The sequence below is a fragment of the Melospiza georgiana genome, chromosome 4 (assembly GCF_028018845.1).
Source record: "Melospiza georgiana isolate bMelGeo1 chromosome 4, bMelGeo1.pri, whole genome shotgun sequence".
Lineage (NCBI taxonomy): Eukaryota > Metazoa > Chordata > Aves > Passeriformes > Passerellidae > Melospiza > Melospiza georgiana.
This window is the reverse complement of record NC_080433.1, coordinates 3,408,278-3,431,923: the sequence shown is the minus strand read 5'-3', so window position 1 is coordinate 3,431,923 and position 23,646 is coordinate 3,408,278. Positions and strand designations below refer to the sequence as shown.

The window sequence follows — 23,646 nt, the reverse complement described above, 5'->3', positions numbered from 1 at the left end:
TGCAAAAGCTTTAATTAGTCAATTAAAAGTGGCTTTGTCATAGGAGATGAGACACAACCGGGATCAGCCAGCTGGGTTCTTGGCTGCTGAATGACATTCTCTTTCCAGCCCAATGACCTCATTGTTAATGACTCAATAGGGGAACAATGTTGTCCACCCAGCAGCCCAGCAAGGAGTGAGATTCCTGCCTGGTTACAGCTGAGCAGAAGAGCATGGGAAGTTGTGGGATGTCACTGGGTTGGGGATGCAATGCTTTGCACTCAGTAGGTTTCAATGGTGTGGTTGCGTGCTGAGAAATTCCAGCCAAAAAAATGTAATATATGAAAAAAAATACGGCACACAACAAGGGTCAAACTCAGGTCCCCAAAACTCCCATGACAGGTAGTGAGTTTGAGCAGAAAGAGATTTGCTGGTTGGGGATGCAATGCTTTGCACTTAGTAGGTTTCAATGGCGTAGTTGCATGCTGAGAAACTGAAGCCAAAAAATAAATGTAATATATGAAAAAAATACAGCACACAACAAGGGTCATACTGAGGTCCTCAAAACTCCCATGATAGGTAGTGAGTTTGAGCACAAAGAGATTTGCCAGGCAGGGAGGAAAAACCTAAATGGTATCTAGAGGAAAGCAAAGCTTACAGCACCTGCACCCAGGGTGGCTGGATGGAACAGACCCTGTCCATGTCACCTATTGAGCTCAGGGCTTTGCTGAGCTCAAAAACATCTCCCTGCCATCAAACCCTTCTCTCGAGGGCAGTGCCTTGAGGCTGTGCCACAGGGAAGGCAGTGGCAGGGCAAGGGAAGGGAGCAAAGGAAGCAGGAAGGAAGAAGGAGCTGCATCCCCTCCCTGCTGCTAATCATCCTCCTCTTCCTCCTAAGAGAGGCCATCAGGTCTGCAAACACCAGGCTGAGTTCTCACCTTGGAGGGGATCCACAGCTCTGGGTACAGGAGGGAGCTGTGGGCCTGGGCTTGATGGAAATATCCCAATTCCTTTTTGCTTCTGGGGTGACAGACACCAGGTCCTGCTTTGTGCTCAGCAAGGAAACTCTGACACGTCAGCTTGGGCATTTCCTTTAGGAAACTGGACTCATGGTGGGGATGGAGATGGGAGGAGAGGGCAGGGACATGATGGGAGCCACAGAAAGCCACCAGCAGAGCAGAGGGGAGGGGGGCACTGAGCTGGGATTCAGTGAGTGCTGCTGGTTGTAATCCTGGAGCTGGAGCCTCTGCTCTGGTAAAGGCTGCAGCTGCATGAACATTCCTGGCATGTTTGCAAGTGATCCCTGGCCAAATCAAAGCACGGCTTTGCTGCCAAAACTACCTGAAGACAGCATCCCTGATTACAGCTAGGCAGAAAAGAGCTGAAAAATCCCCACACACATTTCAAATGTGCATTTGGAGAAGCACAATCAGCTGCGCAAAAATACCCTCTCACTGCCTTGAGCCCATCTCCTCCTGACATCTCTGGAAATTATTCTCTAATTGGATAAAATGCTGCTGGACACCAATCAGAAATCAAGCCCTGAGCCTGCTGACCATGGAGGCAAGAAAGAGCTGAGCCATCAAAAACAAATTACAACTCCCAGCAATGCTCATTGATAATTCTCAGTAATTGATTGTTGTTTGTTTTAAATTCTTAGCAACTGATTGCTTTAAATAATTAATTAGTTACAAGCCCATGTACTGCAGACTCTGCTCTGTGGTGCAGGCATGCTCCTGGCCCTGGTGGCTGGCACAGAATCACCACAGAATCACAGAATGGTTTGGGTTGGAAGGGACCTTGAAGATCATCTCATTCCAGCCCTGCTGGCAGGGACACCTCCCACTAGACCAGAACTCCACTCAGCCTGGCCTGGAATTGCTCTGCTTCTCCATCACCAGTCCCTCCCAGTACCCAGACCTCTCAATGTGGGCCACAGAGTCACTGATGAGAGGCTGAAATGCTCAAATGATGCATTTGAAACTTCCTTTGCCCAGGAAGTTTCTGCTCAGCAGAGCAGCCAAATAAATAGAATATTTACTGGAATCCAGGCACTGCATTTTGGGACTAAGGATGATGCAGCAGATGGCCAAGTCCTGTGCTGCTGCAGGATTCAAATCAACTCTCCCAAACAGAAGCAGAAACAATGTTGGAGGAAAGAAAGGTGTGGAGCAAATCCCCTTCTTGCAAACCCAAACCCTAACCCTGATGCTTGGAGGGCAGCCCAAACCTGTGATGGAGATGAGTGACAGCATCAGGACATTTGGATGCTGGGCCCTCACCCCTGGGCAGATAGCTCAAATCCAAATCCAAGCAGATCCAGAGCTGATCCTTATTACTACAGAACAAATTCCTTGTTCCTAATCTAGATTATCAAGCAGAGAGCTCCTTCTCTCCCCACTCTTGGCAGTTTCATGGCAACAGCCATAGATTGAACAGACTGGGAAAATTTGCAACTCTTTGGCTTTGGGGAGTCCTGAGAGATGCAGGTGGTACCAAGTTCCTGTAACAAGTCATTTCTTGCCTTTTTTGAGCAGAAAAAGGGGAAATCTGCCCACAGGCATAACTCAAAGTCCATCTCAGCAAGGAATAGTCTTGGTACTTAAAACAGGGGCTGAGAGATCCGAGGGTCTCAGAAATAAATATTTCCTCCAATATTTCCTCAATTTCCTTTCTAAAAAAATTCCTCTAAGAAATAAATTCCTGAGGCAGGAATGCTTCTTATTTCTTCAGACAGAGACTGTGAGCATGTGATCTTGTCAGATTTGAGCAGAGACTAAACCTTATCAGCCCTTCTCTCTCCTGTCCCTCTGTGGGGTGAGTGCCTCTGCTCAGACAGAGTCAAAATCTTTGCAGGAACAGCTCATGGCCTGCACTTTTTTAATCCTCCCTGTAACTGTAATGAGCATCAGCCTTCAGGATGGGAGTAAATAAATAAATATATTAATTAGTTAATTATTAATTAATAAATAAGTAGAGTGAGATCCCAAAATCCAGCCTCAAAGGCAGTTCCCCTACAGAGGTTTCCTTGTGCCTCTGCTCCTCACCCATCCACTTTATCAACACTCCTCTTGTAGCACCTCAGGGTCCCAATCTGACCAGCCAAGACAGAGATAAACCCCTGCCCCAAAACTGCTTCTGAGCTGGATTAGGAAGGAACCCTCCCTAAAAGGCCAGCTGGGCTCGGGGCATCCCCTGGCTGCTGCTCCCAGGGAAAGCAGCTTTACATCCATCCCCCATCCCCCTGCTGCCCCCACAGAGAGCCCCCTCCTAATCAAACCTCCTCCTAATCAGATTGGAGCCATCCTGCCAGACATGCAAAAGGCTCTCACGGCAGAAAAAGCGTGGAGCTGCAACCCTCCTCCTCCTCCTCCTCTTCCTCCTCTTGCTCCTGCCTCAAACACAAACACAGCCCGAAATAGCCGGCATTCCTTTAGGGTGGCTGTTCCCCCCCAGTGCTCCCCATCAAACCCCCAAGGCACACGGAGCTTCTTTTGGTGGTTTCCTGACTTATTTTATTTTTTTTTCCCTCCTTGCAGTATTTTATCAGGATTGGCAGTGGGATTTTTCAGGGTGAGAACACAGCAGAGATAACGGAGAGCTGCACGCAGTGGGACCACTCCAGAGCTTGGCTTTGGGTTTGGGCCAAAATAACCTACTGTCCACAGAAAAATAACCCACTGTCCACAGCACCCCATGAATTTCTCATCATGCTGGGGCTCTGCACCCATCCGGACCCTATGCAATTATCCATTAAATGTCCTGCAATGCTGAAAGCCTCTGTGCTGGCCAGGGATTAAATGCACAGTCTCCTGAAAGAGCAGGAGATGCTGGTGGGGCCAGGTCACTGCTTCCATCAAGGATGCTAAAAAATGCTGGAATTTTCATTTCTAACATGATCAGGGAGGAAGAGAACTGCTCCTTTGGGGTTCTCCTGTCACACCCAAATTCCTTTAAATGCCCAGAATTTACCAGGTGCAGCTATCAGCTACCTGTGGCCAGGTGCAGTAATAGGAACACAGAAACAGGTGGATTTTTCTAAAGCAGAAAACCATCTTTTTGCTTTCTCAGCCATCAGTTTGGACTCCAGTGTTTCCTCCCCCAACCCTCTAAAGGGCATTTGTAAGTACACACATCATGACATGACATCTCCTGCTTCTCTTGCCACCACCCCAACCTCACATTTCTACTTTTCACCGCTCTTCCACCACTCCACTGTGCTTGAACCACTTCCTTTGCCAAAATAAAAGCTTATTTTTTTCCCCCTCCCAAACTGACTGCCCTAAATCACCCCCAGCAAGTGAAGCTGTGATTTGGAGAAACCTGGAATGGGGAGTGTGGACACTGATGGGTGACAGGTTTTGTCCTTCGCTGGGGGTTGTATTGCCCATCCTTGTCCTCATTAGGAATTTCTCAACACCACCCTCTCCTCTACTGACCTTCTCCTGGCTGGAAAACTCCCCAGAAAATAATGTTTGGGAGTGAGATGGTGAATTACAGGCCAGGTTTTGATAACCACTCACCATGGAAGGACTTCTCAGGAGCATGGCCATCCTGAGAATGGGATGCTGCTCCTCCCAAGAGCCTGGGAGGGATTTGGACTAGGGAAATGCAGAGTGAGGGCTGCAGGAACCTGCCCATGGTCTGTTAGAGCATCCTCCACCTTGAGCTGGGTCAAAGTACAGCTTATCAAAGACATTTATTAGCCTAAACTGATGTGTTGCAGCAGAAGCAGATGCGTCCTCTCACTGGGATGGATTTGTGCAAAGAGTGATGGCAGGAGTGGCAATCACAATCACCTCAGGATTATTTTATTTTCCTTCATTTCCTCCTCTCTGTTGCTTTAAACAGCAAAGTTTTATTTGCCAAGCTTGCTGGAGAAAATGCTGTCATGTTGGATCAGCAAGAGAACACATCAGAACAGGCTGGATGAGCCTGGATGAGCCACAATCCATCAAGCCCAAATATCTCCCTAATTTTTGGGAGATTTTATCATCTAGCACCAAAAAGAACATTCAATATATTGCAGTGAGACCAAACCCAACCAGGACACCCGTGGCACTTGAGGAACTCAGCTTTTCCAGCACTAAGTGGGGCTGGATTTGGATATGAGACAAAAACAGGGCAGTCAATTAAAGGAAGTTTTGTTAATTTTTGTTTCTCTTTAATTGCTTTCTGCCTACACTTTGGGCAGACATCCAGGGTATCCAGACATGGGATAGCCAGTCCCATTTAGACAATCAAAAGTTATTTGCGTAAACCTCAGCTATCCACTGAAATTCCCTCTCCAAGTCAAGGAGAAACACATTCAGCTGCTCCGCCAACAGTTAATTCCAAACTGCAAAAACAACTGGAAACCAGCAGCTGAAAAATAAAATTGTTTCCTCTCCCATTTTAAACAGTAAAAGTGAATTTTAAGAGAATGACTCCTGTTTATTTGAATCCCTCAAGGGACACAGAACAATTCATTTCAGTCACTAACTCCATCACAGATTGACACTGGAGATTTGCTCAGTGAATTGCTTAGCACTAAACTGAAAAGTTTGTTGAAAAGTTTATTGCATAAGGTACCCAAGGTCCTCGGTTATTTGATGTATCTTAAAGGAATTGTAAATGCTCTTTTGCATTTGTCAGTTTAACAGAAATTTCCTCTACAAGCAAAGAGTGATTTCCACCAATAAACCTAAATTAGTTTTATTCATCATTACCAAGGACGACTCCAGAGATGCATAAATTAGGGATCAAAATAGAGAGGTCTCAGGCTATAAAATTCCTTCCACAAATATCTTCAGAGTGTGCCAGCCTGGTTAGAAAACACAGCTGAAAGGCAAGAGTGGGCTGTAAATCTCCAACTTTTACAATGAGGAGAATCAGCCCTGCTTAAGGGATATAGCTATGAATTGTAAATGAAAAACATGATAAAAATCAAATCATTCAAATTATAACTTTCTCCTTCTGTATTTTAAGTCATGATTAAAATTCATAATTTAAGCCACATCAATTTAAATCGAAGCACCCTGCCATAAAATGAGGTTTTGAACCCTTTGTGAAGCTTTAATGAGAAAAAAAAAGATCATTCTCCTGTTGAATGCAGTTAATGGGGATTTATTTGTGCCATTCGTGGGCAGGAACTGTCTTAGAAGCCCACAAAATCACATGGACTGAGAGCCTTGAGGGCTTTTTTTAGCCAGCTGGGAAAATATGAAGGAAACAAAATAATTGTCTATAATAGGGTGTTGCATTAATCTCTAAACTTTCATTTTCCGCAGTATTCCGTGTACTGTACAGGACAGGAAAATTTATTCTTTATGTCAAAGAGATCAGCACCTCTCCTTGGCTTTTTGGTATGGGAATGACCCTGAGCCTTGGGAAAGTGGAGGTGATGGGGAGATTAAATCCTGCACGCTTGAAATTTGGGCTCAAGGCTGTGAATTTTACTCTCTGGCTTCACAGCTGACACAATGCCCTGTCCCATTTTGCTTATCTTTTGTCCTGGCTGTCTCTCAGTTGGATCAGGATTTCTGGGAGCCCCAGAATTGCTGGTTCCTCCCATTTGCAGCACAGGTATCACAGCTTTTCTTTGCCACACAGGATTTTGGGGTGTTTATGGCAATGCTGTGATTTGGTATAAATTTATGTGCCCTTAGAATGAGGCAGTGGAGAGCACAAACATTTCTTGGCATTTGTCAAGCCAGATCAGGGTGCTGATCCATCTGAAAATGAGACCAATGTTAGAGGGAAAAAGCCAACAAAAAAGAAAATAAAACAGGAGGAGGCTGTTTTCTGCTTTTACTGCGTGTTGCTACTTTCTCCGCTTTGCCAAGAGAAACCCACAGGAACAAATTCTTGTTTATTTGTTGTTTTTGTTCCTTCAGGCTCCAAAAAACGAACCAGGTCGCCAGCAGAGAGTGATGGCTGCAAGAAATGCATGATGAGAATACTGATTTGGAGTTCTGCAATCACAACCTGCTTTGAGGCTGCTCCTTTATCACCTGACTCAGTACGTGGTAAAAAACTTGCTGCCCTTACCTGTGCTTTAAACATTTCTTCTGTTGCTTGATTAATAAGAAATGTCCAGCGAGGACAACTTTATTGCTTATTTAATGTGGATAGAGATATAGATACATATAGATTAGATATATCTCAAGGATTACTTGATGGTTACTTGATGCTGTTCCAGTACAACCACTGCTAACCAGATCTGTGCTGGCACAGAGCATCTCTTAAATTACTCTGCTTTTTCTCACAGTCAGGGCTCACAGCATTTTGATAAGCAGCACATAATAGTCACCCTGAGAGCTCTCCACTTTCCACAGCCTGCAGCACTATCATTTAAACTTTTCTCTTTTTTTTTTCCCCATTTGCCTACGTGGTGGAATGTCTTATCTTGCCCTCCTGCCTTTAGACTCCAGGGAGGGGGGGAAAAAAAAAAAGTGGTCTTTGCTATTAGGTTTCAAAGAAGCACTTTCTCAAACAGAGTTTCTCCAAGCCTTTCTGAAGAGCCTTTCAAGTCCCCTTTGTCCAAGTTAGAAATTGGGTATTTTTCTCTTTGCCTGTATCCAGCAGAAGCCACTTAGAATAAAAGTTTAACAAGGCTGTCTCCTCATTTCTCTACAATAGATCTAATATATATTTAAGTATTAGGGCTTAATTTCTAAGCCAATTTCTACTTTCTCCTCCAGTTAAATTTGCCAAAATCAATTAAGGCTGAGAGAGAAAATTTCAGCCTTTGCCATTAATAACTGAGGCCTTATTCTTCCACTGCAAAATGACCTTCCTTCCCCTTTCACCACCCTCATCAGCCATGCGGTCTAAGACCAAAGCTCTCTGCACACAGAGCCTGTGAAACAGAGAAAAAGCCACTGGATTAATCCAATTTTATTCAGGATGATAAGAATATGAACCAGACCTCAAAGCAACATCTAAAATGGGACCAACTCAGAAAAAAAAAAAAATCCTTTCCAGTTTTGGAGGAGCTTTTAACTCAGATCCCATCTCTGCCCATTTCTAAGGATCTGTCCTGCACCTGACAACAGGCACAGATTTCGTTTTTAAACCCAAGGACCATGTTCTTCTTATTTGCCTGTTCATTTTGCAGCCTTTAGGGTGCACTCCTGACCCACCAGCAAGAAGTCAGTCCAAATACCAAACTCCTTTTTTTTTACATTTTTGAGTATATGCAGAGAGTGTTACACAACATAAGTGTATCCAGGGGCAGGTCCTGGATATTTTTGATGCAACATCAGACCACGTTGGGGAGCATTTGTGGAAACAAGCATCTCTAGTGGACAAATCATCCCAAGACATATCTGAATTGCCTTCAGAAGGCACAGCTAGATTCAAGGATAACTCAGCTACAACCTTGAACACCTTAGTTAAATATGTGAACCTCCATGGCCTTACCTTGTGTCCCTCAGTGGGAGGAAAAGGCAGAAGAATCACACAGTGACTCCAATTTTCCCTTCTTCCTTAAGTCCAGTCATCCCAGTTTTCCCAAATTGGAACCCATCCCCACCCAGCCCCGAGACACAGAACTTTGGATGTTATTCACAAGTGGAGCCTTGCTGAAAGCCAAATCTCAGCCTGGCCTGTTCCCTTCCCTCTGCTGCTCATTTTGGATGCACATCCAAAAGCAGATGTTCCAGCAGCGCTGGAACTCCCATTGCCCAAAAGAAAGGTTCACTCCTATTTCTTTCTCCTCCTGCTGTCTGCTGGGTGCTGAGACACCGCACTGAGTGGATTTTAATAAGTTGTTTGAATTCTCCTTGTGTCCTTGCAATGCTTTGTCACCAAAGTGTCACCGGTGTCTGCTGAGAGCGCCTGGCCCGCGGCCAAGCCAGGCGTGAGACACACATTATTTACGGGGCAGAAAAGGTGCCTGCAGCATGCAGAGCTGCAGGGATGCAAAGATTTGCTAAACAGGCACGTCTGGTGGTGAGAAAACTTCCATCAGCAAGACCTGGGACCCAACAGGCAGATGAGTAATGAAGGATGTGGGTGCTTTTGGAGTTTGAGCGGCTTCGCTTTGATGCTTCAGGTTTGAGCTTTCAGGGGGGAAAATGATGCCTCAGGTTTGAGCTTTTGTATTTTTCACATTCTGTGCTGCTTTAGTGTGTGGCTCTGGGCTTCATATTATGGGATGGTGAGCTCTGTGCACAGAGCAGGGAGACAAAACAATTCCTGCTCCAGCTGGGCACCAAGGACAAATGCCCCAAATCTCAGCCCAGGAGCACAAACCCCGTGGGCTGGAGAGAGAAAAACAAGCAGGGTGGGACTGCCTGGGCTAAAGCTGCAATGGGACAATGAACTGCAAGGTGCAAATGGAGCAGAGCTGATCCCAGGGAGAGACCTCGGCAGCGCTCGTGCATTTTGGGGCCGTTTTGGTTCATCTTGGGTGCAGCCCTGGCTGGGCTCTGCTGCTGCCCAAGGTGCAGCCATGGAGGCCTTTTAATAAATCCCTGCTTTGTTCTTTAACTCCATCTAGTCTTTGTTCTAGCTCAGCCTTCCCAAGGCATCAGTTTCACCTCTTGAAGGAGAGAGGGTTTTTTTCTCTTTAGGGTGTCCTGGCATTTTCTGGTTCCCAATGGAATTGAGCAACATTCAGTGCCAAAGGCTGGCTCTAAGACACACAACAACTCAAATCAAGTGTGTATGGGCATGTGACCCTCAAAAAGTCACCCTAAATAAGCCACCACAGAGCTCTACGCTCCCTAAAGTCATGAAAGGTGCTATTAGCATTTTCCAAGATTCCCACCAATAATCACTATTTCCAGCATTATTTGCAATTCAAAGCCAGCAGGTAACTTGAAACAGGTTTAGTCATCTTTGAAGGAACCTCAGCTTTACTGTGAGGGTGTAAAGCCCTGGCACAGGGTGCCCAGGAAGCTGTGGCTGCTCCTGGATCCCTGGAAGTGTCCAAGGCCAGGCTGGATGGGGATTGGAGCAGCCTGGGACAGTGGGAGGTGCCCCTGCCCATGGAATCATGGAATCATTAGTAGGAAAAGATCTCTAGGAACATTAAGTCCATTAAGTCATTAAGCTAACATGCCAGGTCCCCCACTAAACCATGTCCCTAAGCACCACATCTACCCTTCTGAACACTTGATGCTATTTGTACCACAGCAGCCCCAGCTGAGAGAATCCCCCCTGTCCCGGACCACTCACTGCACAGTCTGGGCAACAAACGCTTGAAAAATAGAGAGAGGAACTCCACACAGCAGTTCTTTAAACAGCATTTCACCTCTTCAGTTTATAGCTGAAAAAATCTTATGTGATTTTTGTACAGTAGCAAGGAAGATTATCTGTTTCTCCCCAGCTCTATCTTCTCAGACAGGGCTTTTTAGCACAAAAATTAGCATCTTTTTGGATAAAAAATTAGCATCATTTTGAGCACCTCTGGAGCTGTCATATGAGCAGAGCACATCCCTCCTGCCTGTTTGCAGTGGATCAGTGTATTCTCCAAGGATCCCCAGAGCAAAACACTGCAAGGCTTCAGCCCAGCACAACAACAAATATATAATTAGAGCACTTAAAACCCAATGAAGCTGAGAAAAAAATGTCCCCAAAAAACAAAGCAATGGAGGAAGCACCTCTGGGGTGTAGGACACCGTCCCACCAGGCAGTTCAGGGAAAAAAAAAAAAAGGATTAAAAAAAAAAAGTGTCAAACAGGTTTTTGGGAGTGATGGATGCCACATTCCCAAAGGAGCTGCAAGACCCCAATGGAGAATCAAGGTGGCCTCACAAACTACTGAAGTGAAGCACTTCATGGATTTGTTTGGCAATTCCCAGCCTAAAGGAACTGCTCTCTGCAAGGTGGAGTATTTGGCAAAGCTCTTGGGGGTGGCAGTGGACTGAGCACAGGTAGCTGGAGAACAAGAAATGCCAGATGACTTTGTGTGTGTGCGTTGCTTAGAGAGTGGGAAAAGAGAGAGAAAAAAAATAGCAAAAAAAAAAAAAAAAAAAAAAAAAAAAAGCAGCAAGGTTTGCTCTGTGTGAAGGAAAGGGCAGGCATTGCAAGAATTCAGAAACAACATCCTTAGGTGGAGATGGGCCAGTGGTGGAAGGGGCTGAGCACGTAAACAGGCTGAGGAGCAGGAAGCTGCCAGGAGCGTGTGAAAGCTCCGCAGAGGCTGCTGAGAGTTCACATGCCTGCACACGGGGAACGGACCCAACCGGGCCACCCGGATTCCTGCGGGGCTCAAACCCTCTCCTGCTGCTCTGGGGGTGGCTCCTGGCAGTGCAGGGGTGGTGTCAGGCTGGGAACAGCACCGCAGGTCAGCTGCACGCTCAGGATCACAACCGGCACATTTCTGAGTGTCACTGCTCAGCAGTGGGGAGGGAGGAATTCCTCCCATCCACAGGTGGGTTTGCCACTGGATGGGCATCATCCTGCCTGGGAGGGAGGAATTCCTGCCCATCCACAGGTGGGTTTGCTACAGGCATCATCCTGCCGGGAGCACCTGGAGATGAAGATGCTGAAGGCTCCTGTGCTTGGGGGATTGAGCCCCGGTAGCACAGGCAGATGTTACAGCCGGACCTTGTCACAGATGTGTCTTCTGAAAAATCCTTTCCTTGGGATTTTTCCTCCTGAGAAGCTGAGAGGCCTCAGGAACAGAATGTAAACAATGGTTATCTGCTGCTGTGGAATGCAACAGGTGCATCTGGGATTGGCCCATGTTGGTTGTTTCTAATTAATGGCCAATCACAGCCCAGCTGGCTCAGACTCTCTGTCCGAGCCACAAGCCTTTGTTATCATTCCTTCTTTTTCTTTTCTTAGCTAGCCTTCTGATGAAATCCTTTCTTCTATTCTTTTAGCATAATTTTAATGTAATATATATCATAAAATAATAAATCAAGCCTTCTGAAACATGGAGTCAGATCCTCATCTATTCCCTCATCCTCAGACCCCTGTGAACACTGTCACAGGACCTCACCTCCACCCTGTAAGGATAAAACCCCACTCACTCCTTCCCTGGCTCTGCAGGGCTTCAAGGGGTTCTGGGTGGAATTTAAAGGTGAATTTAAAGGTGTTTTTTGCCTCATTTGCTGCATCTCTTGTACACACTCACTGTTCTAATATCCTGGGAGCAACATAAAAGCATCTCTAAAGCGCTTATTTCAAAATTTAAGAGCAGCAAGGAATGGTGGAAAATGCTGTTTTGAAGGATTTAATCAATTAATTTTAGAGAAAGATGTAATAGGATCACTTCAGAATGTTCTAGAAACAGGTCCCCACTCCTATAACATGCCTGTTTTGTCCCTATCCCTATGATATGTATTTATCACCTCATTTTGGAAAACAGAACAAAACCTTCTGAGAAGGCAAAGTCAGCTAAACTCAGCTAAATTCTGGCCAGCACAAGAAAAATTGCATGAGCAGCTCCTACTTTATGCCTGTAGTAATGATGCTCAGGGCTTCCTGAGTCCTAATGGGAAATCTCTTTTCAAGCCCATGCTGGCATCAGGGACAGATGGGGGTTTACACCTGCCTGCCCCCCAAACCCCTTGAGTCCCAAGAGTAACAGGAGAAAACAAGGAGCAGGCAGAGATTTCAGCCAGAGCTATGGGAATTCACCCCAGAGTTAAATCCCCAGGGCCCTGCCTCCACTTGTGCTTTTACCACTGCTCTGGTGAGTCCTTGGGAACACAGCAAAGGGGCCACCCAGAGCAGCATCACAGACAAAAGGGCAAAATTTAGGGTACCTAAACCCCAACAGCTCCTCTCTGCTCTTAGAGAGTGATAAAACTCCCAGGATAATGGGGCACAGCCAGAGGGATTCTCACTGTTGGTGAATCACCTCCCTCAGTCCCAAAAAACACCCCAGAGCTCATGCTGGTGGGTTTAGACCTTATAGAGGTGCAGATAGGGAGACAAAATACACGGTTTATAGGGAAAACAATACCCAAAGTGCTACCCCAGCCTCCCTGCAAATGCTGGGAGCAGATATTTCCAGCCACCAGCATGAATGATCACCCTTCCCACAAGCCTTCAGAGCGACTCCCAGGAATTAAATCAGTATATTGCACTCCTTTCATCCAGGAATCTTCAAGTGATTTACAAACAATCCTTTAATTAAGCCCAAACAGCCCCCGGGGTGGTGTTACTGTGTCTGTGCAGGGAATCCAAGGCTTTGCACGGCTAAAATGGCAAAAACCTTGCAAAAGTCTTATCAAAGTTCCTCCAAGACAAAATATCCCACAAGAGTGTCTCTGCTTTGATGCTGATTCTAAAACCCCCTCTGGTTAAACATTTTTTTTCTCCTCCTGGGGACATGGCCCCAATTGCCTCCTCCTGCCCGTGTCAGGATTAGTATTCAATGGGTAAAATGTTTGTTTTTTTTAAACGCACACCTCTGACAGCTCATCCACAAACACGAACTCCCAGTACCAGGGAACTCTCAGTGCTGGGGAGGTAGCCTGGGAATTCAGCTTTGGGAATAATGAAAAGCTGTGTTTTGGCAACAAGGGTTCCAAACCCATCAATCTGTGCCTTGCTTTGAGCTCGGTGCTTGATCTCTGGTAAAAACCCTTCCTGCCCTTTTTTGCCCCCAGGACAGGTTTGAGCTGCGGCTCTTTTGGATCCCCTGAGAATAAAAAGTATTTTTTTGTCTCTTCCTGATGCAGTTTTGGTGGGAATATAAGATGCAGTGTGGAGAAAGAATAAATAAAATAAAATATCCCATGAAGATGCTGTAATGGGTAACTCTGAGCCTCTCTTCAGCTGGTGGAATTTAAAGATGTTTTTTACCTAATGCTATATTTGCTGCATCTCTTGCACACACTGGCTCTGCCTTGTCTAAAGCTGATTTTCTTCTGATTTAAGCAAGGATATAAAGAGGAATCTATGCAGAATCAGAGGATTGGGATGTACAAGCCTGGAAATCAGTATTTCTAAGGAAATTGCTGTATGCCAGAGAGCTGCTTTTAAAAACTTCATCAACCTTGGGCTGGTTCTGCTCTGCCCCACACACAGAAGTCACCTTCCAAAAAGCAGCTCTGAAATCCCCAACTCTCATTTCACATCCAATTTAAACACAGCAAATCATGCAGGCTCCATCCCAGTCTTTATTTCCTAAGATACCCAAAATATTACAGCTTCACTTACAAACACAACTTCTTCCCATCAAAGGAGGAAGGGGGAAAAAAAGATGAATTTTATGTTTTGAGGAACTCAGATGACCACAGCAGATCCCAGTTTTGGAGTTAAGCACTGCTGGGACTCTGAGCCCACACACTCAGCAAAGAGGGATGTCTGTCTATCTTGGCCCCTAAGGAAGAAAATCCTGGTTCCAATACCCTGGGAGCAACATAAAAGCATCTGTCAGGAGCTTATTTAAAAATTTAAGAGCAGCACGGAATGGCAGAAAACACTGTTTTGAAGGATTTAATCAATTAATTTTGATAAAGATGTAATAGGATCACTTCAGAGTGTTATAGAAACAGGTCCACACACTTCAAGCCTATTTTGCCCCAATCCCAGTGTATTTATCACCTCATTTTGGAAAACAGAACAAAACCTTCTGAGAAGGCAAAGTCAGCTAAACTCAGCTAAATTCTGGCCAGCACAAGAAAAATTGCATGAGCAGCTCCTACTTTATGCCAGTATTAATGATGCTCGAGGCTTCCTGAGTTTTAAAGGGAAGAAAAATCTCTTTTCAAGCCCTTGCTGGCATCAGGGACAAATGGGGGTTTACACCTGCCTGCCCCCCAAACCCCTTGAGTCCCAAGAGGAACAGGAGAAAACAAGGAGCAGGCAGAGATTTCAGCCAGAGCTCTGGGAATTCACCCCAGACTTAAATCCCCAGGGCCCTGCCTCCACTTGTGCTTTTACCTCCGGAGCATCCCCCAGCTTTTGTTACCTTGAATAAAAGCACATTCAGCTCTGCAGAGGCTCTTCTGGGAGCCGGGAGTTGCAGCAGGATTTCATTATTTTATTTTATTTTATTTTATTTTATTTTATTTTATTTTATTTTATTTTATTTTATATTTCATTTCATTTTTTATTTTATTCTATTATTTTATTTCATTTTATTTCATTCCATTATTTTATTTTAATATTTTATTTTATTGCTTTATTTTATGTTCTTTTCTCACCTCTTTCTCCTTGCCCGATTATAAGGAAGAAATGCCCCACTCCTCCCTACCTTTATTCACTCTGGAAAGCTTTAGTACCTTTCCTTTCCCTGCTACTTTTCCATGTGGTTCACGGCCACTTATCCACCAAAACACCCCACCAGAGCACCACAGCTCCCACCCCGAACCCCAACACTACCGCAGCACCCCAGGAGCTGTTTCCACTCCCAAACCTCCCCAAGAACTCCCAGTTCCACCTTTTCCCAAACTCCACCATCAATCCCCAGCAGCATTCCCCGCTCTTCTCCGCGCCCTCCCCGCCTCCCGTTCCGCGGGTGCAGCACCTGGAACCGCTGCACGAACAGCCCAAAAATCCCCCCTGGCTGAACGGGACCCCAAAAACTGGCATGGGATGGCATGGGATGGGAAGCTCGGCTCTCCCCAGAGCCCCGGAGCGGGATGCGGGAGGGCAGAGCTGGAGCTCATCCCCGCGCAGACCCGAGCAGCACTGCGGCTCCGAGTTGCGCTGGCTGTGCCGATAAGAGCCGCGATAAAGCCGCACTGGGGCTGCGGGTGCGCGCCCCGCGTCCCCCGGCCGCTGCTCCGCCAAACTCGCCAACAGTAACGGGAAAAGCGGAGCGCGGCGGGAAGGCGAGGGATGCTCGGAGCGGGGGAGAAGGCACGGGCAGCGGAGGGCGGCACTCACCGAGCGGCAGCAGCAGCAGCAGCGGCAGCAGCGGCAGCAGCCCCGCAGCCCGCATGGTGCCTCGGCGCGGCCGTCCCGGCGCGGCTCCCGGCGCTCTCTCCCGGCGGGGCGGGCGGGCGATGCCCTCCCTCCCCCGGCCCCGGCCCCGGGCACGGCCCCGGCACCGGCCCCCCCTTCCCCCGCCGCCGGGGGAGGCGCAGGACGGCCCCGGACCGCCCCCGCCTCCGCCCCCGGCGCGGGGGGAGAGAGCGCCGGGATGGGGATGGAGGTGGATGGGGATGGGAATTCATGGGGATGGGGATGGGGATGGATGGGGATGGGGATGGATGGTAATGGAGGTAGGGATGGGGATGGGATTGATGGGCATGGGGATGGATGGTAATGGAGGTGGGGATGGGCATGGGGACGGATGGTAATGGAGGTGGGGATGGGGATGGATGAGGATGGGGCCGGGGCTGGGGATGGGGATAGATGGGGATGGGGATGGGGATGGGGATGGGGATGGGGATGGATGGGAATGGGGATGGGGATGGGGATGGGGATGGATGGGGATGGAGGTGGGGAAAGGGATGATGGGGATGGGGCTGGGGATGGGAATGGATGGGAATGGAGGTGGGGATGGGGATGGGGATGGGGATGGGGATGGATGGGGATGGAGGTGGGGATGGGGATGGGGATGGGGATGGGGATAAATGGGGATGGGGATGGGGATGAGGATGGGGATGGGGATGGGGATGGGGATGGGGATGGGTAGCAAGGAGCAGGGGATGCACCTGTGGAGGGAATGGGAGGTCTGGGGGAGATTTGGACTCCTCAACTTCATGGAAGGATTTGGGGGCTTTCATTGGAGATGGGAGGTTGGAGAGCGTTTAAGGGGTTGTTAGCATGGAATTGTGAGGGAGGAGTTCAGAGTTCTCAACCTCGTGGAGGGATTTGGGTGTTTTGTTAGAGTTGGGATGTTGGAGAGGGTTTAAGGATTTGTTAGGATGGAGGTAAGGGAGGGGGAGTTTGGGGGTTCTTGACTTCATGGAGGGATTGGATTTGGGAGGTTAGAGAGGGTTTAAGGGGTTTGTTAGGGTGGCTGAATGGATGATGGGGTTTGGGGCTTTCAGCTTCATGGAGGGATTTGGATGTTTTGTTGGAGTTGGGATGTTGGAGAGAGTTTAGGGGTTTCCCTGTAATTGGGAGGTTGGAGAGGGCTTGGGGTTCTTTAGGATAAGGGTAAGGGGAGATTTGGAGTTCTCAACTGCATGGCGGAATTTGAGAGTTTTGTTGGGGTTGGAAGTTTGGAGAAGGTTTAGGGGTTTTTATTGGTATTTGGGGTTCCCAACTGCATGGAGGGATTTGGGGGTTTCATTTGAGTTGGGAGGTTGTAAAGGGGTTTAGGGGTTTAGCTGGAGAGGGGCTTTAGGGGGATTTGGGTGTTTCTTTGGAGTGAGGAGGTTGGAGAGGGCTGAGGGGTTTTGATTGGATTGGGACTTGGGGTTGTCAACTGAATGGGGAAGTTTGAGGATTTCACTGGGATAGGGATGTGGGGTTGAGATTTGGGATTCTCAACTGCGTGGGGTTTTGTTAGAGTTGGAGGGTTGGGGAGGATTTTGGTGTTTCATTGAGGTGGGGATTTGTGGTAATCTGGGGAGGGGATTTGGGATTCTCAACTACATGGGGAGATTTGGAGGTTTCATTTGATTTAGGAGTGGATTTGGGATTTCCATTGGGATGGGGGCTTGGGGGGTGGTGGGATTCCTGCCTGCATGGGGGTGTTTGGAATATTCATCAGGATGAAGACTTTGGAAGGATTTGGGGTTTTTGTCAGGGTGGGCCATTTGAGAGGGGATTTGTCATTCCCATCTATGTGGGGTTTTCATTGGATTTGGGATGTTAGGGTAGATTTGGGATTTTTATTGGAATGAGAGGAGTGAGGATGATTTGCGTGGATCATAGGAGTGATTGGGGGAGCTGAGGGTGGATTTTGGGTTTTTATCATGGTGAAAACTTGTGGGAGATTGGGAGTTTTAATCTGGATGGTGGTTTGGAAATTGATTTTGGATTCCCACTCACATGAACAAGGATTTAGGATTTTTGTTTGGATGCTGACTTGGCGGTCTCTTTGGGATTCCTACCTGCATGGCAAAAGTGTGTAGGTTTTATCAGGATGAGCACATGGGGGTGGATTTGGGATTTTCATCTGGATGGGGGTTTGGGGTTTGATTTCAGATTCACATCCAGGTGTGGATTACTTGAGGATTTTCATCCATATTGGGTTCATTTGGGGATCCTCAGCAGGGCTGGGGGTTTATTTGGAGTTTTCATCTGGAGGTGGGATTAATTTGGGATCACCTTCTGCACACAAACACTGACCCTTCTCTTCCCCCCAGAGAATGTGCACTTTCACAGGATGTTTTCTAGGAAAAATTTCCACCTCTTTGAGAATGTCTCAAAGGAAGCCATGCACCCAAAGCATGAAGGACAAAATTATGATCAAACGTTGGCATAGTTTGTGTTGAGGCACTGAAATTGTTTTGTGGTGCTCAGGCAAGGAGTGCTCGCTGCAGCTGGGAGGAGACTGAAAATAAGCCCAGGGCTTTGCACTGAATCCTCCTCTTGGCTCTGCTGGATCCAGCCAAGCCAGGAACCTTCCCAGCCTGGACCCAGAGTGGGTAAAGACAACTTTCACTCCAAAAAGGACTTTTCAAACACCGATCTCTTGATGCTTTCAGTTAAAGGTGGACTTTATTCTTGTTGCAAGGTCACCTTCAGAAGATGAGGACATGCTTGGGTTTGCTGGCTCAGCCCTCCCTGCTTTGCATGTTGTCCCCAGAAAAGGTTTATTGTCCTGATTTAACTGCTGGGTCAGTTAATAAAATTTTTTAATACTAAAAGAGAAAAGAAATATAAAAATAAAAAAAAAATCTTCGCAAACTCAAACCCATGTAATGTACAACTTTAAAAAAATCTTAAAAATCTAAAAATTAAAATAATCTAAATTAATATAAAAAATATCCAAACATTGAACACAAAAACCATAAATTTATATTCATGATTATGAGAGATGTTCCAGGTGCTTCAGCCCAGCCTCACCTCTTCTTGCTACAACTGTGCACTACACAGCAGCCAAAACTGTGAAACTCGAGTTGCAATAAATGAATGAAAGTGTTGGTACATATTATTAATCCTGCCAGTATCAGAGTGGCTGTTCCTTCTCCCCCTGAGGAGTATTTTTAATAACAGATCCCATTCACACACTCGCACTCTCCCAATTTTTGGTGTTAACTGCCAAGCCAAGACAGCCCAGGGAAAAACCTGGGCTGCTTCAGTAGAACAGATTCTGGGATAGAGAGAAGGGAGGTGATGCTGAACTCCTCAAACTCTCTGTTTATGGCACCAGTGCCCACAAAACACTGCAAAAATATCCTGTGTCTCATTGCCTGGGAGATGGGGCTTTCCCCAAGAGTGCTGGGTCTCCTCTCTAACTGAGGGCTGTGGGAATAACAGATAAGAACAGAGCTCCCTTGGCAGCAGCCTAAGGAAAACAGAACAGAACAGTCTGAAATCCACTTAAAAGTCAGGCTGGATTTGGTTTTATTGCGTGATGTTTGTAACCAAAGAGAGTTAGGAGAAGAATTCTGCCTGGTTGGTCCCATCAGCAGATCTGGGCTGTGCTGGTACTTTGGTCTTGGGCAAAGACGAGGGAGCCTCACCCCCTGAGCCTCTGAGTCCCTCTAGATTGCTGGTTTGGGATGGAGGTTTTCTCTTAATTATCACAAAAGGCAGCTTGGTACTCACACAGGGAGTTTTGTGACTTCTCAGCAGACTTGTTGGATGTAACTCTCTTTTGTTCTCTCACACCTTGACTGCTGGCAATTACCACGGTGGCTGAAACAACAGCATGGCCTCCACTTCTTGGAAACAGGGATTCATCCAGAAACATGGAGCTGAGCCTCCTTTTGCAGGAGGGCAGCAGGAAGGTCTCCCACTATTCCAGCTGCTTTGCAGGGCACAGGCACCTTCCCACTTGTGCCAGCTCCAAATCTGCCTTTGCTGGCAAAAAGAAAGGGATATTTAACATGACTGCTTTAAAAGCCGGGTGTCTGGTAAAGTACACCCCAACCATCAGCTGGGGGAAAGGTCAGGAAAAAACCCAAATTTGGGAAATTGGGCACTTTCTGGGGGTGTCAAAAAGGCATTGGTGTTTGCCAGAAAGATGAAAACAGTCATTAACACCCCAAGAAAGACAAACAGCATTGCTAACTAGGAGCTTTTTCACCAGTAGCCCAGCTCTGGAGGTTTTCCTAAATACCAAAACCACAGAGCCAGGAAATTATGTAGAGGCTTTTGCTTTCAACTCCAAACATGAATGTCTCAGAGGTGAAGGGAAACCCTTTGGAGAATGGCCTGCACATCTGTCTGAGAAGTGGGAGCCAAAAATAAGAGTTTGCTTTAAAATGTATTATTGACATTATGATTATTTAAAATCTCATGGGCTTAAGTGAGTCAAGTGTGTTTTTTAATTCTGACATTGATGTGGCTGCACACAGGTTCACATTTACCTAGGTCTGTGTGTTACAGCCAAATATTTATGTAAGGCTCTGAAAGAAGAGCACAGGGAGTCAGTGGTTTCAAGGTATGCAAGTCAGCTGGGCTGAAACCCTCTCAGGAGGAGGAGGACTCCACATGACACAAGATTTCCTTGTTGGGGAAACCTCAAAATGTTTTTGTGATTCCCCAAAGGGTACAAACACCCCGTTTCTTCTGCAGCTTAGAAGGAAAGTGGACAAAGGAGAGGAAAACCTAAAGTAGGAGGTGCTCTTGTGCTGGGATTAATTCCCTAAGACAGTTTTATCTCTTCTGCACCTTGTAATTCCTTCTTGGCTGCGTTCGGATTTGTCGCAACGTTTGACTGACGTCTCTAGGCAGCCTGGCAATATTTGCCCTGGCAATATTTACCTCTTCTCACAGAAAATGACCGAGGGAAGCCTGCACAGCTTGAAAATCCTCGGGCTGAGATCCAGCTTGGGATCATTTAACTTGCTAGTAATCCGATTTCACTGAATGTCGTCACCCATCTCCTTGTGAGACCACGCACGAAGTAATAACATTTGGAATTCAGATTTGGGGTTGAGATGGGGAAGAGGAAGGGCTGATTCCTCTGATGTGAGTAACAGTGTGAGCAACAGCCTGTGGACTCCTGGGTTGAAGATCATCAGAGGCTATTTCAGGAAGGAAAGCAAAAAAAGAAAACCCACCAAAGCCAAACTACCCTCCTGTCATCAAGAGACAAAAATACCTGTGGTCTGATGTTTGTATTTGTATCTCAGAAGATGGGGAGTCAGAAGTGTCACGTGGGAATCTGTTCCTTAGCCTGGACGTGACCCAGGAGAAGGAAACAAAATGCAGCTTGCCTCGGGAGCAGAAATTGTCTTGAGAAAGCCAAGAACAGCCCAGGATACTGCTCACGATGCCAGCTGTCTTTTCCTGAACTTCTGTGAGTGAAGAGGCAAAAATCCTATTGGTATTAGACAAAGATTTATAAAATCCAGGTTCAGCTCTCAGTTCTGAAATAATCTCCTGGTCTCAGCAGTGATTTATTTTGAAGACTTCTGTTCTTCCACTTTTCACTGCACTTGATCACTCAAACAGGTGCAATTTCTGATTCTCTTGGGTTTAACTTCCCAAGAGAAAAATCGAGGACTCATTTTCAGCAAGCTGCCGACGTTCCTGCTAGGAAATCTCCTGCACTGTTTAACTGCCCTCTTGGTAAAGAAATGTTTCCTCATGTCCAGCCTGAGCCTCTCCTGGCACAGTTTTGAACCATTCCAATACATCCTGTCACTGGATATCAGGGAGCAGAGCTCAGCACCTCCATCTCCACCTCACCTCCTCAGGAAGGTGCAGAGACCAATTCAAACAACTCTTTTTCCAAGGCCATAGTGAGTGGATGACTCCTGCTCCAAATCCCTCGTGTTCATCCTCCCCACAAACTCCTGCAGAGGTCTGTGGGCTGTGAAGGACCAGTGGAAGACCTCGAGAAGAAATTTGGGATGGATTGCACCATTTAGCTGGACAAGGGATCAACAACACTTCCTTCTAGATGGAGCAGGGAAACTCCTTGAAGTCCCAGTCTGGATCCAGTGGGAATTTCCCAAGATGACCCTTAGGTGCAGCACACCTCTACAACCTAAATATCTTCTGCCACTGCTCTCCAAACTCCAGCTCCACATCTCTTTGGAGTGGCCTTGCCACCGCCTCTTCCCTTTGACAAAGATCTGCCCCAAAAAAAGCCTGGAAGTTACCAGGGCAACCTGCAAAGGTCCAGCAGCTTGGATCATTGTCTGGGGCTGCAGCAGCCCTGAGGAATTCACTATTTGTTTTAGAGATAAAAGCTGCAACTTCCACACATTCTTCTTCAATTTCACTCTCCATTAAGTGCATTGCCCTGTCATAACAAAGCTCGTTGAATTATTGGAGATGAGGGGAATTTTTCGGAGCCTGGAGTGGGGAAGGGGATGGGAGGGTTTGTCTTTGTGGATCCCCTCCATGGAGCATTTAGGATGTGGTTGGGAATTTGTGAGGGTGCCTGGAGGACAGTGAGGGCTGGGAGTGAGGGCCAGAGGGTTGGGTTTGGTCAGGTAGCCTTGGGCAAATCCCTGTTTGTGTCTCTGTCCCTGTCCTGGACTGTGTTTCAGTTGCTGTCTTCCTTGTGCTTTTTTAGACATGGATTAAAAAAAAAAAAAAAGAGGAAAGAAGGGGTCAAATGAAAGCCTCATGTGCCAGAGTAGTGGTTGACCCTTCCAGTTCCTCCAGCACTATCAAAAATCTTATTTTCTGTTCTCCACTCATCTTATTTTCTCTTCTCCACTCCAATGTCCACTATTGGACACTGGTGCTCCCAGCTGCCTTGTGAGCACTTTCCTTCATGCCTGGTGCAAGCCATGGGCTGCTGAGACATGAATCAGCTCAGGTGGCTTCCATTCCCAAAACTTCCCATCTCCATCTCCTTCCACCCCCAAAACCCCTCCCTGGATATCAGCATGGCAGAGTTGTGAATCCTGTGCCACCCCAGCACCCCCAATCCTTACGCCGGTGTTTGTTTGTGGTAAATTAAGGTAAGAAAGGTGCTTTTGGAAAGGGGATTCACTTCTGTAGTGGGAATTCAAGCTAGGCCAGATGAGTCACTTCTTGCAGTCAGATGAGGTGAACCCCACTCCTAAGTCTCATTTCTAATGCTCAGGTTGGTTTGGTTTTTAAAATGCCATTTTCCCTTCCAGCTCCTCAGTTTCTCAACGCAAGCTCTGAGTTACATCCTGCATCTCAACAAGATCAACAAGATGGTCATGGGCTGAGTTTATGAAAGGTTTTGACATTTACAGACAGAACATGCAGTGGAAATAATAAATGTTATTATTTGCATAGGCTAAAGCTTGGTACAGATAAACACATTTTCTCTTTTTCTTCCTCAGCTGTGAAGGGTTTTTAAACACTTTATGTGGAGCTCTCCTGTTTAAAGACAAGGCTGAAAACAAACTGGGAGCTAATTGAAACACTGCTTCCCTTTTATTTTCCTGCTTCCATGTTTCAGGGAAGACTAATTTAAGGGACATTCACCCAGTTAGTGGAAATGCGTCACTCTCATCAGCAGTAATGGGAATTACAGAAGGACATTGGTTGCAGGGTTGACAAGGATGGAGCTCAATTTCCCTGCTGGAGAAGTGTAGGGACAGGAGAATTCCTGCTTGCACCAAAACCAGGGATAAAATACTCTTCAGAAGAAGTCAGCTCCAGTTGCAAAAGAATAGCAATAAATAGCATGGGGTAAAGGGGGGATGCAGAGAGGCAGCAGGGGAAATCTCCATCCAGCCAGCTCCTCACCATTCCTGCAGTTCTGTGC

The 23,646-nt window shown here is 46.7% G+C and overlaps 1 protein-coding gene across 4 annotated transcripts in view; it reads right to left on the bottom strand.

Annotated features, from left to right (window-relative positions):
- PODXL (podocalyxin like) overlaps positions 1 to 15,835 on the bottom strand; it is a 47,742-nt gene extending 31,907 nt beyond the window's left edge. For all 4 annotated transcript variants that reach the window (XM_058023601.1, XM_058023603.1, XM_058023604.1 and 1 more), the window contains exon 1: positions 15,759 to 15,835. In XM_058023601.1, coding sequence (XP_057879584.1) covers positions 15,759 to 15,813 — 55 coding nt within the window. In that variant the 5' untranslated portion in view covers positions 15,814 to 15,835. The remainder of the gene's footprint in view (positions 1 to 15,758) is intronic.
- Between the last annotated feature and the right edge of the window lie 7,811 nt (positions 15,836 to 23,646).